General features: G+C 33.5%; 1 protein-coding gene across 6 annotated transcripts in view; it reads left to right on the top strand.

Annotated features, from left to right (window-relative positions):
* Positions 1 to 11,029, top strand: part of LOC148239774 (uncharacterized) — a 31,496-nt gene extending 20,467 nt beyond the window's left edge. For 4 of the 6 annotated variants that reach the window (XM_088211812.1, XM_088211813.1, XM_088211811.1 and 1 more), the window contains exon 10: positions 7,753 to 11,029. In XM_088211812.1, the coding sequence (XP_088067938.1) occupies positions 7,753 to 8,019 (267 nt within the window). In that variant the 3' untranslated portion in view covers positions 8,020 to 11,029. Of the gene's footprint in view, positions 1 to 3,192; positions 3,545 to 4,201; positions 5,104 to 7,752 lie in introns of those variants that run through there. The other 2 variants (XM_088211815.1, XM_088211816.1) reach the window with 2 other exon arrangements.
* Positions 11,030 to 13,249: the final 2,220 nt, after the last annotated feature.

The raw sequence follows: 13,249 nt of genomic DNA, 5'->3' as shown, positions 1-13,249 counted from the left end.
TGGTTACCAACAGCTCACAAAATGAAGATTCTGGATTAAGAAGAATCTATCTGATTGTTAGAAAATATAACGCATCCTGCACCTTAATATATCAGCCAATTCACCCTTCAATATTCTGTTTGTTGGCTGCTGTACAGAAGCTAAATTTGTTACCTCTATCCGAATTCCATCAAGATAATCAAGAGAAGAAATTGAATTGCATGACATTCAGAAGCAAATTCAAATTGATATGACAGTGCATCTACTACCACATTCTCTTTACCAGCCCGATATTCAACTACTGGATCAAAGCCCAGTAATTTACTGATCCAGTATTCTTGTGTTGAGTTCAAAACCTTTTGTTCCAACAAGAATTTGAAGCTGTAATTATCTGTTTTACTATCGAATTGTTGCCCCCATAAATAAGGTTGCCAATAGCAGATGGCCTTGACTAGACTGATTAGTTCTTTCTCATAAGCGGGGTAACCCAATATGTTTAGAAGCCAATTGTGGAATGAAGAAGCAATTGGCTGACCCTCTTGTTGCAAAACAGTTCCAGTTCCCAGATCTGCAGCATCACATTCTATGGTGAATGATTCAGAAAAATCAGGGAGAGCTAACACCAGAGTGGTTTCATAGCTGTTTTGAGTTGCTTAAAGGCATTGCGGCCGTCATCACTTCCAACAAAGCTGTTTTTCTTGAGCATATTAGTCAACAGGGCAGCAATGACACCGTATTGTTTAACAAATCAACGGTAATATACAGCAAAACTCAAGAGCCCAAGTAATGTCTTAGTGGATTGAGGTACGGTCATTGTTGGATGTTATGATTATGGGACCATGATCTTGTCACTGGGCAGTTAACAACAAATTCGTTTTCTAATAAAAGGTTAACGCTCTTATTCTTATTGCGAGAGCGAGCTATTTTATGAAAATGAATTACAACTCATCAAAGAGAACTACTATCTTGGTTCTTTTTAGAAAGAACTCCAATATCGTAGTTTAAAATAATATTTTGACTTGTTTTTATTAATAACAAGTATACTCCTTTATATAGAGGTTACAATTTTTATTTAGGTATCTTAATTTAATTAAAAATTTAAATTTAATTAGTAATATTCTACTAAAATATTGGAAATCGTATATTGTTTAGGAATCCAATACTAATAAGAAATTACATATTATTTAGTAATTTAATGCTAATTAGGGTTTTATATTTAATTGAACTTTTTCTTCTATTTAGTTGTTGTCTTGCCTTCCATATTTATTCCCTACAAATGCATCCATGACATTACCCCCTTCCTGGTCATCAAGCTTGAAATGTTGATATAACTGACTAGTTGGTATTTTTTTGTTATCCAGTATCGCTTTCTATCTCGAGACATAATAACTTTTTACATTGGTGACCTGAAACAGAGGACTTATCGCAGTTATAATATCACCCCTTTAGCCTCCTTTTTACTATTTCTGTTCTTGTTAGTTTCTTTATAATTGGAGTAGAAGCGTTACCAAATTGTGTCGTAACGGTGCTATCCTGTGGAGCCATTGTTTTCTGAACTGAATTGTTAGGCTTAGTCACGGACTGAGAGTGACCACTATAATTGTGTTTGGTCATAACCTACAATTGTTATTTTCTTTCAAAAACTCTTATCATGCTTATTGTGTTTACAAAAGTGGTTGGTGATTGCATCTCGACCTTTAAATGGAGAGAATCAATCAATCTTGCTGTGAGAAAATTGATTTGTTGATCACAGCGTATTGTAGAGGCTCGTGCCAACAACCTTTGAAATTGTCGTTGATACTCTCTAATCGAGCCCGTTTGCTTTAGGTTGACCAATTTGCCAATGAGTTGCTTTACAAGGGTGGTTCAAGATGTATGGTACAATTCTCCACGAGTGTTTCCCATCCTCGTCCGACTCTTCCTGTTGTAGCTTATAGTACCAAAGTTGGGCTTCTCCTACTATGTGAAAAGCTGCTAGACTAATCTTATTGGAGGTGGCGGTCAATTATTAACAAAGAATTGCTCGCATCAATGAAGTCATATCAAAGGATCTTATGTCTTGTCGTAGGTGGGAAAGTCCAGCTTGGTGTAGTGTGTGATAATTCCTTTGTTTCTCAACTCTGTGTTTATAGTGTGCAATTCTGGTTGATTGTCAGCATGACCAGATTGGATTGTGTTGTTGTTGTCGACTTCTGTTCCGTCCTCTAAATCTTTGTTGCACGATTGGGTGGCTATCTGAGGAAGAGTCTCCATCTACTTAGATAGTTGCCGTAACTTAGCATCGATTATGGCCTCTGATTCAGCTATCAGATTTTTCAATTCCTCACGCAATCCTTGCTCGCCCATGGTGTTTTGCTATGATACCAATTTGTTATGTTTTCGGGACCAAGATCTTGTCACTGGACGGTTAACAATAAAGTCGTCTTCTAACAAAAGGTTAATATTCTTGTTCTTATTGCGAGAGCAACTTATTTTGTGAAGATAGATTACAACTCATTAAAGAGAGTTGTTACCTCGAATCTCGTTAGAGAAAGCTTCAATCTCGTAGTTTAAAATAATATTCTGATTCGTTTTTATTAATAGTAAGTATACCCTTTTACAATTCTTATTTAAGAATCTTAATTTAATTAGAAATTTAATTCTAATTAGAAATATTTTACTAAAATATTGAAAATTTTATACTATTTAGTAATTCAATACTAATGAAAAATTATATATTATTTAAAAATCTAGTACTAATTATGATTCTAATTATTTAATAATTTAATAGTAATTAAGATTTCATATTTAATTGAACTTCACCATCTTATTTAGTCGTTTTTCCTTTCATATTTATGCCCTACAAATGCGTGCATAACATTGGATGACTGAAATATTTTCATTATCCACAATAATGCCCTTTGAGAAATGATGTGTCCTAAATAAGCCACTGAAGTTCTTGCCATGATATACTTGGATTCTTTGAGATACAAAATATGTTGAAGGAACATGAAAAATTGTACAAAGATGATGTAGGTGCTCAACCCCATATTTGCATAGATGAGAACGTCATCAAAGAAAAACAAAACTGACTTCCTTAGGTAGTTTTGGAAAAAAAATATGATTCGTTAAAGATTCAAAAATTGAAAGAGCCTTAGTGAGATGAAAAGGCATTACCAAGAATTCAAAGTGATTGTCATCTGTTCTGAAAGAAATCTTTTTCTATGTCCTCAGGTGCCATTCTTATTTGATGGTATTGTGAACAAAGGTCCAGCTTTGGAAAAAGACGGATCCATGAAGTTCTTCAAGTAATTTTCGATTATGGGAATAGGAAACTTATCTTTTACTATATGGGAGTTGAGAGCAAAGCATTTGCACAAGATCGCAAGTTTGGTAAGCTTTCCTCTCTAGTGATATCGGTGAAGGAAAAGGAGATTGACTACGACATATTAGTCTTTGTAATAACATAGAATTGCGTTGTTTCAATTTTTTTTTTTGAAAGTGAGGATAACAGTTGGGGCTTGCTGTCACAGGTGGTGTATTAGGTAATAAAGAGATATAATGATCACATGCACGAGTTTGGGTAGTTCTTTTGGCTCATAGAAAATTCCCTCAAATTTTCATAGTACTTGTTGTAAGGCTAATAATCTGTCCTTTGCGAATACGATAGTTGAGAGAAGTCTGGACGAAGTCAGAGAACAATTGTAAGCTCCATTGTCTTTTAAGCGGTCATTATTATCATTGACCACAAATTTCATTGTCATTCAAAAAATCCCATAGGATAGGGCCTAAAGTATGGAACGGGTTGACACCCAATACCACATGAAACCTACATAGGGGAATGAGAATGGAGTCAAACATACATCCATTATTGCCCATGTCCAAGGAAACCCCTTTATAAAAAGTGGTGAATTGGATTTCTCCCTACTGGCTATTGAAATTTTTAAATCAGCTTCTTGATTATTAAGCCCTATTGATTCTGATGCAAAAGTTGAATCCATAAAACTATGTGTATTGCTTGAATCAATTGAATCTGCCACTGACATTTGCAATTTGTTACAATATTACAGAATATATTACGGAATATTCCTATGTAATCATTAGTTGATTTCCTAATATTAATAAGGTGATTTATGTTATTATATATAGATTTCTTTTCTGTGTATATATATCCCGAATCCATTGGAATAAAATAAAAAAAAAATATTTTTCCTATTTTTTCTATTATTTTATATGGTATCAGAGCAAATGTTTGAGAGAAAACCGGGTTAGAGAGAGGAAACAAATTGTCTTCAACGTGCAGCAGACGACGCAACCTAAAGAGGAAATCCGCACGTGCGACTATGCAAATGGAGGGTCGTGCGGCGGACTGAAGGCGCAACGCCATGCAGTGTGGAAGAGAAGGAGATCTGCCGGTGCGTCGTCGCTGTGGCTGGGAGAGAAGACCAGTATCCATCATCGTTGTTGCTAGTACGCGACGTGAAAGCTTCGGTGCAGTTTGGTTGCGGTAAGCCAGAAAGAGAGATCACGACAGGCGATCTTTGAGATCTGCATGAAGAGAGATCCAGAGAAGGAAGGCAAATTGGTGTGTGTGTGGCTTTGTGCGCAGCGGAGCTCGCTAGAGAAGAAGCTCGCAGCAACCGAATTTGCGTGAAGGCAAAATCTGGCATTTTTCAGTGTGATTTTCATCAGATTCGTGCTGGATCTGACGAGTTGCGAGCTTTTGTGGTGTTTTCGGGTTAAATCGCGGCAGTAGGTGGTAGCCGGCTGCGGCGCATGAAGTTTCGGTGACCGCGCATGCATTTGCGCGTGGTGGCGCGTGGGGTACTCCGATGGTTGCACACAATGTTCTTTTTGCGTAGTGGTGTCTCCCTGTGAGTGGTTGTTTATTTATGATAACAGTAATTCTCTCTATTTTTTTTTTGTGCGTTTCTGCTTGTTGGGTTTTTAGGTGATTCGGGTGGTTCTCATCTGACAGTTTAATTTTCGAATTAAAATGGATATAAATATTGTTTGCTATTATTGCCGTGAATAGGGGCATATAAAGTGGTATTATAAGAAATTGCATAATCGCAATCAGAGTACACAGACCACTAATATTGTTGTTGTTATTACTATCTCATCTTCTGAGAGAACTGTTAGGATTTCTGTTGACGAATATGCTAAATTTTTTAAATATAAGAAATATTTGAATAAATTTTATGCTCTTATTGAATTAGAGAAAAATGTCTTATTTTTTTCTCGAACAGATGAGTGATTGATTCTAATGCTATAAATCACATGACAAATAATTTTAATATCTTTTTTAGTTTTGTACAACACAAAATATTTTTTCTTGTAACCATTGTTGATGGGTCAACCTATAATATTGTGGGTTTCGACACCACAAAATCAATTTCATCTATTATCTTGTCATCTGTATTAAGTATATCTAAATTTATCTTCTATCTGATTTTTGTGAGTAAGGTTACTAAAGATTTAAATTGTTGTATTATATTCTTTCCTTATCATTGCATTCTTCATAATCTTATGACGAAACAGATTATTAGTAAAGGACATGTATCAAATGATTCAAACGCAAGTCCTTAAACAATTTTGGGCTGATGTTGTTTCAAATACTTGTTTTTTAATTAATCGCCTACCAATTATAGTACTTGATGAAAATGTTCCCTACAATTTTTTTTTCCAAATAAATCTTTATTTCTGTTGCAATTTAAGATATTTAGTAGTACCTATTATGTTCGAGATGTGCAATTTAATGTAACAAAATTGGACCCAAAGACCTTGAAGTATGTTTTTTTGGGATATTTTTATCTTCAGAAAAGATACCAATACTACTTTCTAGATCTCAATAAATATTTGGTATCAACTGATACTGTCTTTTCAGAAAATACATCATTCTTCTCCTTATTCTCTAATTTTACAAGTCAGGTGGCGAAAAAGGAGTGGTTCATCCATAGGTTCACACCAAGTATCTCTACTGAACAAATAGATAATAGTATTTCTCTATATGATGTGCCTCTATCTCTACTTGAGCAAGTTGATTATAGTGTTGATGTGCCTCCGACCCAAGTACCACTGCCAATTGTTCATATTTATTTTAGAAGATAACAGACTAATAATAAATGTTCCGATGATAATGTTGGTGTGCCTGTACCAGCTCCCTAATCATCTGATTCTGCCTCACAAGACCTTGATATTCCCATTGGTTTTCGTAAAGGTAAATGCCAGTGCACCATTTCTAACCCAACTTACCTCATTGCTAATTTTATTTCATATGATCTTCTATCTCTCTTGTCTAGTTCTTTCATTGTTTTTATAGATTCAAGTTTCATATCCAAGATAGTTAATAAAGTTTTGAATCATCCTGGTTTGTATAATATAATGCTTAAGGAGATAAATGCTCTCGATGATAATGATACTTGGGATTTGATAGATTTATGCAAAGGAAAAAGGGTTGTGGGTTGCATTTGAAGAAATCTTTGTATGGTTTGAAGCAGAATTCTCGTGCATGGTTTGACAAATTTAGTAAAGTAGCTTTAGAATTTGGGCTGAACAAGAGTAAGTATGATCACTCGATCTTTTATAGACAGTTAGCAGTTGGTCTTATCTTTCTTGTTATTTATGTTGATGATATTGTAATTATAGGAGATGATTGTGCAGGAATATTCTTTTTCAAGTCATTCTTACATACTAAGTTTCACACCAAAGACTTGGCTCAGTTAATTCTTGAGAGTAGAAGTGACAGAAAACAAGAAAGAGATTCTCTTGCTTAGAGAAAGTATGTACTTGATTTACTTATAGAAATTAAGAAGTTGGGAGATAAGTCATGTAACTCACCAATGGTATCAAATTTACATCTTACTAAAGATGATGATGACTCCTTTGATGACCCAGAAAGGTACAGACGATTAGTTGGGAGACTAAATTATCTCACAGTAACTCGTCTAGATTTTGCTTATCCTGTCAGCGTTATTAGATAGTTTATGTTGTCCCTATAGTCAAACATTGGGAGGTTTTGGAACAGATTTTGTGTTACTTAAAAGGTGCTCTAGAACTTGGCATATTGTTTAGCAATCATGAACACACTCACATTGAATACTTTGCAGATGCTGATTGGGATAGATTTAAAATTGATGGAAGGTTCACTACAAACTATTGTGTTTTTCTTGGTGGGATCCTGGTATCATGAAGAAATGAGAAGCAGACTATTGTGTTCCGATCCAATGCAAAGTCCCAATACAGAGTTATGACTCAGTTCATTTGTGAAATCTTATGGATACAACACCTTTAAACTGAAGTGGGTTTGAATCTCTTATTACCTACAAAATTCTACTGCGATAATCAAGCTGTCACACATATTGCTTTAAATTCGGTGTACCATGAAAGAACTAAATATATCGAAATTGATTGTCATTTCATCCATGATAAGATTAAGGAAAACTTAATCTTTACCGGTTATGTGAAGACAGGAAAATAATTAGCTGATATATTCGCAGAGGTTTTAAATAGAACCCAAACTGAATATTTTCGTAACAAGCTAAACATGATTAATATTTATGTTTCAGCTATATTACAGAATCGATTATAGAATATTCCTATATAATTATTAGTTGATTTTCTAATATCAATAGGATGATTTATATTACCATATATAGATTCCTCTTTTGTGTATATATATATCCCGAACCCATTGGAATAAAATATAAGAAATATTTTTCCTGTTTTCTCTTTTATTTTACACAATTAAACCATTGACCATCATTTTTGGAGAGTGAAAACCCGGCATTGCAGGGAGATATTTCTGTCGACCCTATTGCTTCTATGTCAGTGGAGGCTGCATATCCATTGGCCCTATATCCTGCACGGTGTTGTCTCCCACCTCCAACCAGAAGAGGCGTTTACAACAGTGTCCAGGTCCGAATTTTTGTTAGAGTTAAAACAGATCTTGAGCCTGATTGCAATCAAACTCTTCCATTGGCAACCATTTTACTGGAGGGGTTCATGGCAGACAACTGCCGCAAGAGTTTGGAGTTGCTGGCTGGAAGTGGAACGAGTTGAATGGAGGAAGCTTCTGCTGTCACTTGATGCAAGGCAGACACGTTCCAAGGTGCGCCTTCTGTTTTGGATTCGTACCAGTGAGCTGGGCTCATGGCAGTGATCAGGTCTGTTGGGTTGTCGAGCTCCACATACAGAGCACTGTGGTCTTTCAACCCACTACAAAAATTTTGATCTCTTGCTCCAGATTCAATGAACTGGCCCGCACAGATAATCTGCCACTATACTGGTTTGCTGAAGCTTACTCAACTCTCTCAGCTTATTGCTTTTCACCGACGGACCGAAACAAAAGGAGAGGTTAGTCATCTTCCAATTCATGGAACCAGAGTTGCGTCTTCAGCCTCTAGGTGAAAGGATGCCAGTGAAACTTTCTCTTTGTTGCGAGTTTGCTGGTGTCGGAAAAAATGGTCACCGACCTAACCATGGCAGTGGATTGCTGGAGTCATCAAACCAAGGGAAATCATATTTGGTGAAGCGTGGAATCACATTTCGATCACAGTCGCCCATCACCAGTTGGTCTTGGTTCGCGCTAGCATTCATCTAAAACTGAATGCTGACTTCTCCCTGTTCCTGGTTTTCTATGCGACCAGTGGGCAACTCTTTTGAAGTCTGGCTAAAAGGTCAAAACTTGAGGCAATCTTGTTTCCGATGATCTTGGTACTTTCCATAAAAACTCATAGAGAATATAGGTCTCCCATAGCTCCAGCCTCTTGTACCAAGTTATTACAGTCCTGACTATAGTATCTAGTTACAGGTCGGCTTACAAAGGATATAATTAGAGTGATGTGTTTTTTCATATTCTTTACTTTGCAAATTCTTTACCTATAGAGAATATAGGTCTTCCTTTACTTAATCTTTGCAAATTCTTAAGGGTTCGACAGGAGAGAACCCTAGAAAGTACTCAAAATTTGTCAAAGTTTTTCATGCATATCCATTTCCGAGACAGCAAGTGTTGTTTTTTTCTTTTTCACAACAGAGGGATGAGGAGCAGTTGTTCTGGTGGTTATTTCCAGAACAGTTACTGCCGCACATTCTCCCTATTTTTGTTCTACTATCCCAGCCCCACTATTACATAAGTATCCACTTAAATATCCTACTTAGTACACCAAAAATCCAGCCTATAAAAACATAAAAAGTTACTGCACATGCACGGTAAAAATATTTTTTTTTTTTAGATAAACATGCATGGTAAAAATACAACAAACAACTGCCAATTACACATCTGATAATTTTTTTTCCCTTCGTATTGATACTCCTTGTCAAAAGGTGTTATCTTCCCGCTCGAGTTCCTAACATAGCCTTTACACTAATTGATAGGTAGTATGTGAAGAAGAAAATATTATGGGATGGGGAACTTCATGGAACTCACAAATGATGTGGTTTTAATGCTATTTTCAAGAATTAGAGCCAATGGCTTTCTAAATACTTAAATGGGATTGCATTTAAATTTAGAATTTAGAATTTTGGAAGTGGATATTCATCACAGAGGATGCTGTTATATGGAGGGAGGGTTATTGTGGAAAAACATGTTCGCATATAAATGGTTGGAAGACCAAGAAGCACAAAGGTGCATATGGGTGTAGCCCATGAAGATGTTTTAACAAGGTTAGTTTTTTGGAATGACCATTGAAATAGAGGAGAGGCTCTTAGGGATATCTTCCCAAATATGTCAATCATCAGTTTTAAGGGTACAAAGGTTTTCACTCTCCTCTGGAACGTTAATGACTGGGAGATTGATTGTTGGATTTCCTTTCTTTTACTTCTGGAGAAGTCTGCTATTGATAGTTTTCCAACCAAGGATAATTTTCCTTATTGGAAGATCTCTAGAAATGGAAAGTTTTCAGTGAGTTTTTCTACGGCCATCAGAAACAAGTATGGAAAACCAAAGCCTCACTTCACACTTCTTTGTTAGGGAGGTAGCAGACGGTGGAATTCTTCCTTTGAATAATTTGATGAAAAGAGGTAGGCCTTTGGCAAAAAATGTGTCCTATGCATGGAGGATGAATCCCCTAATCATCTTCTTTGTTGTTTTGAGACAAACATTATGGAATTTGATTCTGTCTCTTCTCAACTCAAAGTGTTGGATGCGACCATTAAAGGATGAGTTGTGGGTGTGGAGTGGTGTTGTTACTAGTAAGTCTGAGAAGAAGTTTTATCTTCATCATTCCTCTCTCTATTTTTTGGGTTGCTTGGAAAGAGCAAAACACCAGAGCTTTTGACAACTCTCCTCTTTTCATGAGATTAGACATTACTGATTTAGATTTCTTTGTATTTTGTTTAAAGTGCATACCCATCTCTGATGATGTTGATATTTTAGATTTTCTTTTTATTCTCGCCTTTAGAAGAATGTAAATTCTGTAGATTCTTGATTGTATTTGAGTTACACGCCCTTAGTGCTTTTAATAGTATTTTTCTTTTTCATCTAAAAAAAATGAGAATTTTGGAAACCCTGTGTGGTTTATAGTCTTAACTCCTAGGATGGTTTTTTACTGATCAAGGACAAGTTTGAAAACTTTGGCACCCTCCTTTTTTTGTTAAACCCAGAGGTCATGTATTATTAAGGCCACCTGGGAATATCATTAGCCTTTGGAATTTATTGGTCTATTGATATTCTCTACTTTTGCTAATGGTAGCTTTGTTTTAAACTTTTAGCTTTGATTGTATGTATTTTTCTCGCAGATTTCTTATAACATTTTTTAATGCCTAAGAAAACGTTAGTGTAAATGAGGTTAAATGTTATTCTAGAAATGAGTAGGAATTGAATTTGAACGTCTGATTTGTTTATGAAAACGCTTCAAATATATTTCTTTTTTGATTACGAGCTATTCGCTTGCTTTTTCAACCTTGTTTGGGAAAGAAAATGGGTTGATAATGATGCCTTTTCTTGAACTAATTGGTGGGTGTAGTATATCATCAGAAAAAAAGAAAATGGTGGTGGGTATGGTAGTGGTATGGGAAGAAGAAAATTTATTGGGGGATCATATTTGTTAATCTTTTGAGTTTATTCTGAGGAATTGGAACAGATGGGCATGGATTACTACTGTCTCTAGAGTCCAAGAAAGCTCTTTTTTATTCTGTGGTTGTACATGCTTAAATGATTTTTTTATACATCAATATAGAATCGTGGTTAATGACTCTTTTATATATGAATGAATGGTAGAATGCAGTGTGAACAAAATGACTATTATATCCCTTATTTAATAATAAAATGATCATAATAATCTAATTTATTTATTTAGGCAATAAAAATATACTAAATAAAGTGATAAACTATATTAATTAAAGTCCTTTGAACTAATTTGGCAACAAATTCTGAATAATTTTTTGAAATTTTACTTGTGTGAAACCATGTAAATATATTCATGGGATATTTTTTTTTTTTAAATTTCTCCGCAGATGAAGATGGAGAAAAATTATTTCAGAATCGCATATATATTCGTATTATTTTATTATATTTTTAAATAATGTTATTAATATCAAATGTTAATAAATTTTTATATTTGTTATTTAAATGAATCATTTTATCTATTTATAAATTACTTTTAATGATAAAATTATCTTTTGATGAACTTTATTGATACGAATTACTAATTAATTTAGCGAATTTTTATATATTTTATTGTTTAAATAAATTATCAACAGTGATAATTTCATTATTAAATAAGAGACATTATATTCGTTTTTATCATTTTTGTTAAGTTTGGCATTCAAATTCAAGTGAGTTTTTTTTTTTTTTAAAAAAAAAAAGAGTAATTTTTTTGCATAACATACTAAATGACAAAATCACTCAACCTCGAAAGCATGATTACCATCATAATATGTTAAATGATTTTGGATTAGGTTGCAGAAAACTTTTTAAATTAGAAAATTGTTTAAAACTGAGACACAAATAGCAAATTGCACCTTGCACTTTGTATAAATTTTTAAATTACACATTAAGTTTCTTTTTGAATCATATCAATCCTGTACTATTAAAAATATTCAAATTACACTCTTACTTGTTATTACCCATTAACGATGTCGGTAGTGTGAATACGTATTCGCTAATATATTGAAACAAATGTCACGAAGATGCCATCATCAACACGCGATATCTGTTAATTTTAAGAAAAAATAAATGTTTATCCAATAATTATAATAATAAAAAAAATTAAGTAAATAAATATAAAAATATACTATTCGAAAATCAGATGTAGTAGTTATAATATCAGTTACGACTTCATCCTTAAATAATAAAAAAATAAAAAGTATTTACTGATCATCTTCTTCGTTGACTAATTTTACCAGTCCAATGTGACATAACCATGGTTTTTGTTTTTTCTTCTTCTCGTCATCTTTAAAAATCAAAAATAAAATTCTTTTCGTTCTTATATCTTTTACTTATTATTTTTGTTTTGCATTCCTTCTCCTAAAACTTCACCACTTCCGCCCTACTCACTTTAGATTATTTCCACTCCTCTAAACATTTGATTTTTTTTTCCCTTCCTCTTACCTTTCTCTGTCTCCTCCCTTCTCTTGGGATCACTATCTCTCAAGAACTTCATTTAAATAATCTTTAGTAAAAAATATTCATTAAAATCAATACAAATTTCAAATAAAAAATCCATGCTTTTGTATATTAATTTGTCCATGTCTAAATCTATACGTGTATAATAACAGATATTGAAAAAAAGAAAAAGAGAAAACATTTGTTTGTGTTATTTGAGTCATTTGATCGATTGTGATAATGTTCATACTTAATGAAAAAAGAGAGATGAGATACAAAATAAGAAATAGTAAAGACGAAGATGGTTAAGACTCCAAAAAAAATTGTGGTTGGAATTTAGAAAGAAAATCCGTAACGTACATATAAGAATAGCTAGAAGATGATAATGCCACGCGTTGATGACATGTTGTTTACATAACCAATTATTTAAATATATTAACAAATATATGTTAATATTATTGATGATGGTAATATGTAATAATAGTTAAATATATAAATTCAGTATTTCCATATTGCACGGTTAATTTGAATAAAAAAAACCTGGTTGTGTAGTTTAAATATTTATTTAAAGTCCATGGCCTTAAAACGGAGAAAAAAAAAGTTGAATAGCTTAAGAATTATTATACATTATATAATTTATGAGTAACAATAATGAAAAAATAATTATAAAATATTTTATTTAATAAAAATATTACAATAAATTTAAAAATTATTAAATAAATTATAACTAATATTCCTTAAAAAATA

The sequence above is a fragment of the Carica papaya genome, chromosome 9 (assembly GCF_054855325.1).
Source record: "Carica papaya isolate Zhongbai chromosome 9, ASM5485532v1, whole genome shotgun sequence".
Classification (NCBI taxonomy): domain Eukaryota; kingdom Viridiplantae; phylum Streptophyta; class Magnoliopsida; order Brassicales; family Caricaceae; genus Carica; species Carica papaya.
The sequence above is the reverse complement of the archived record's forward strand: the minus strand, read 5'-3'. Positions and strand labels throughout refer to the sequence as shown.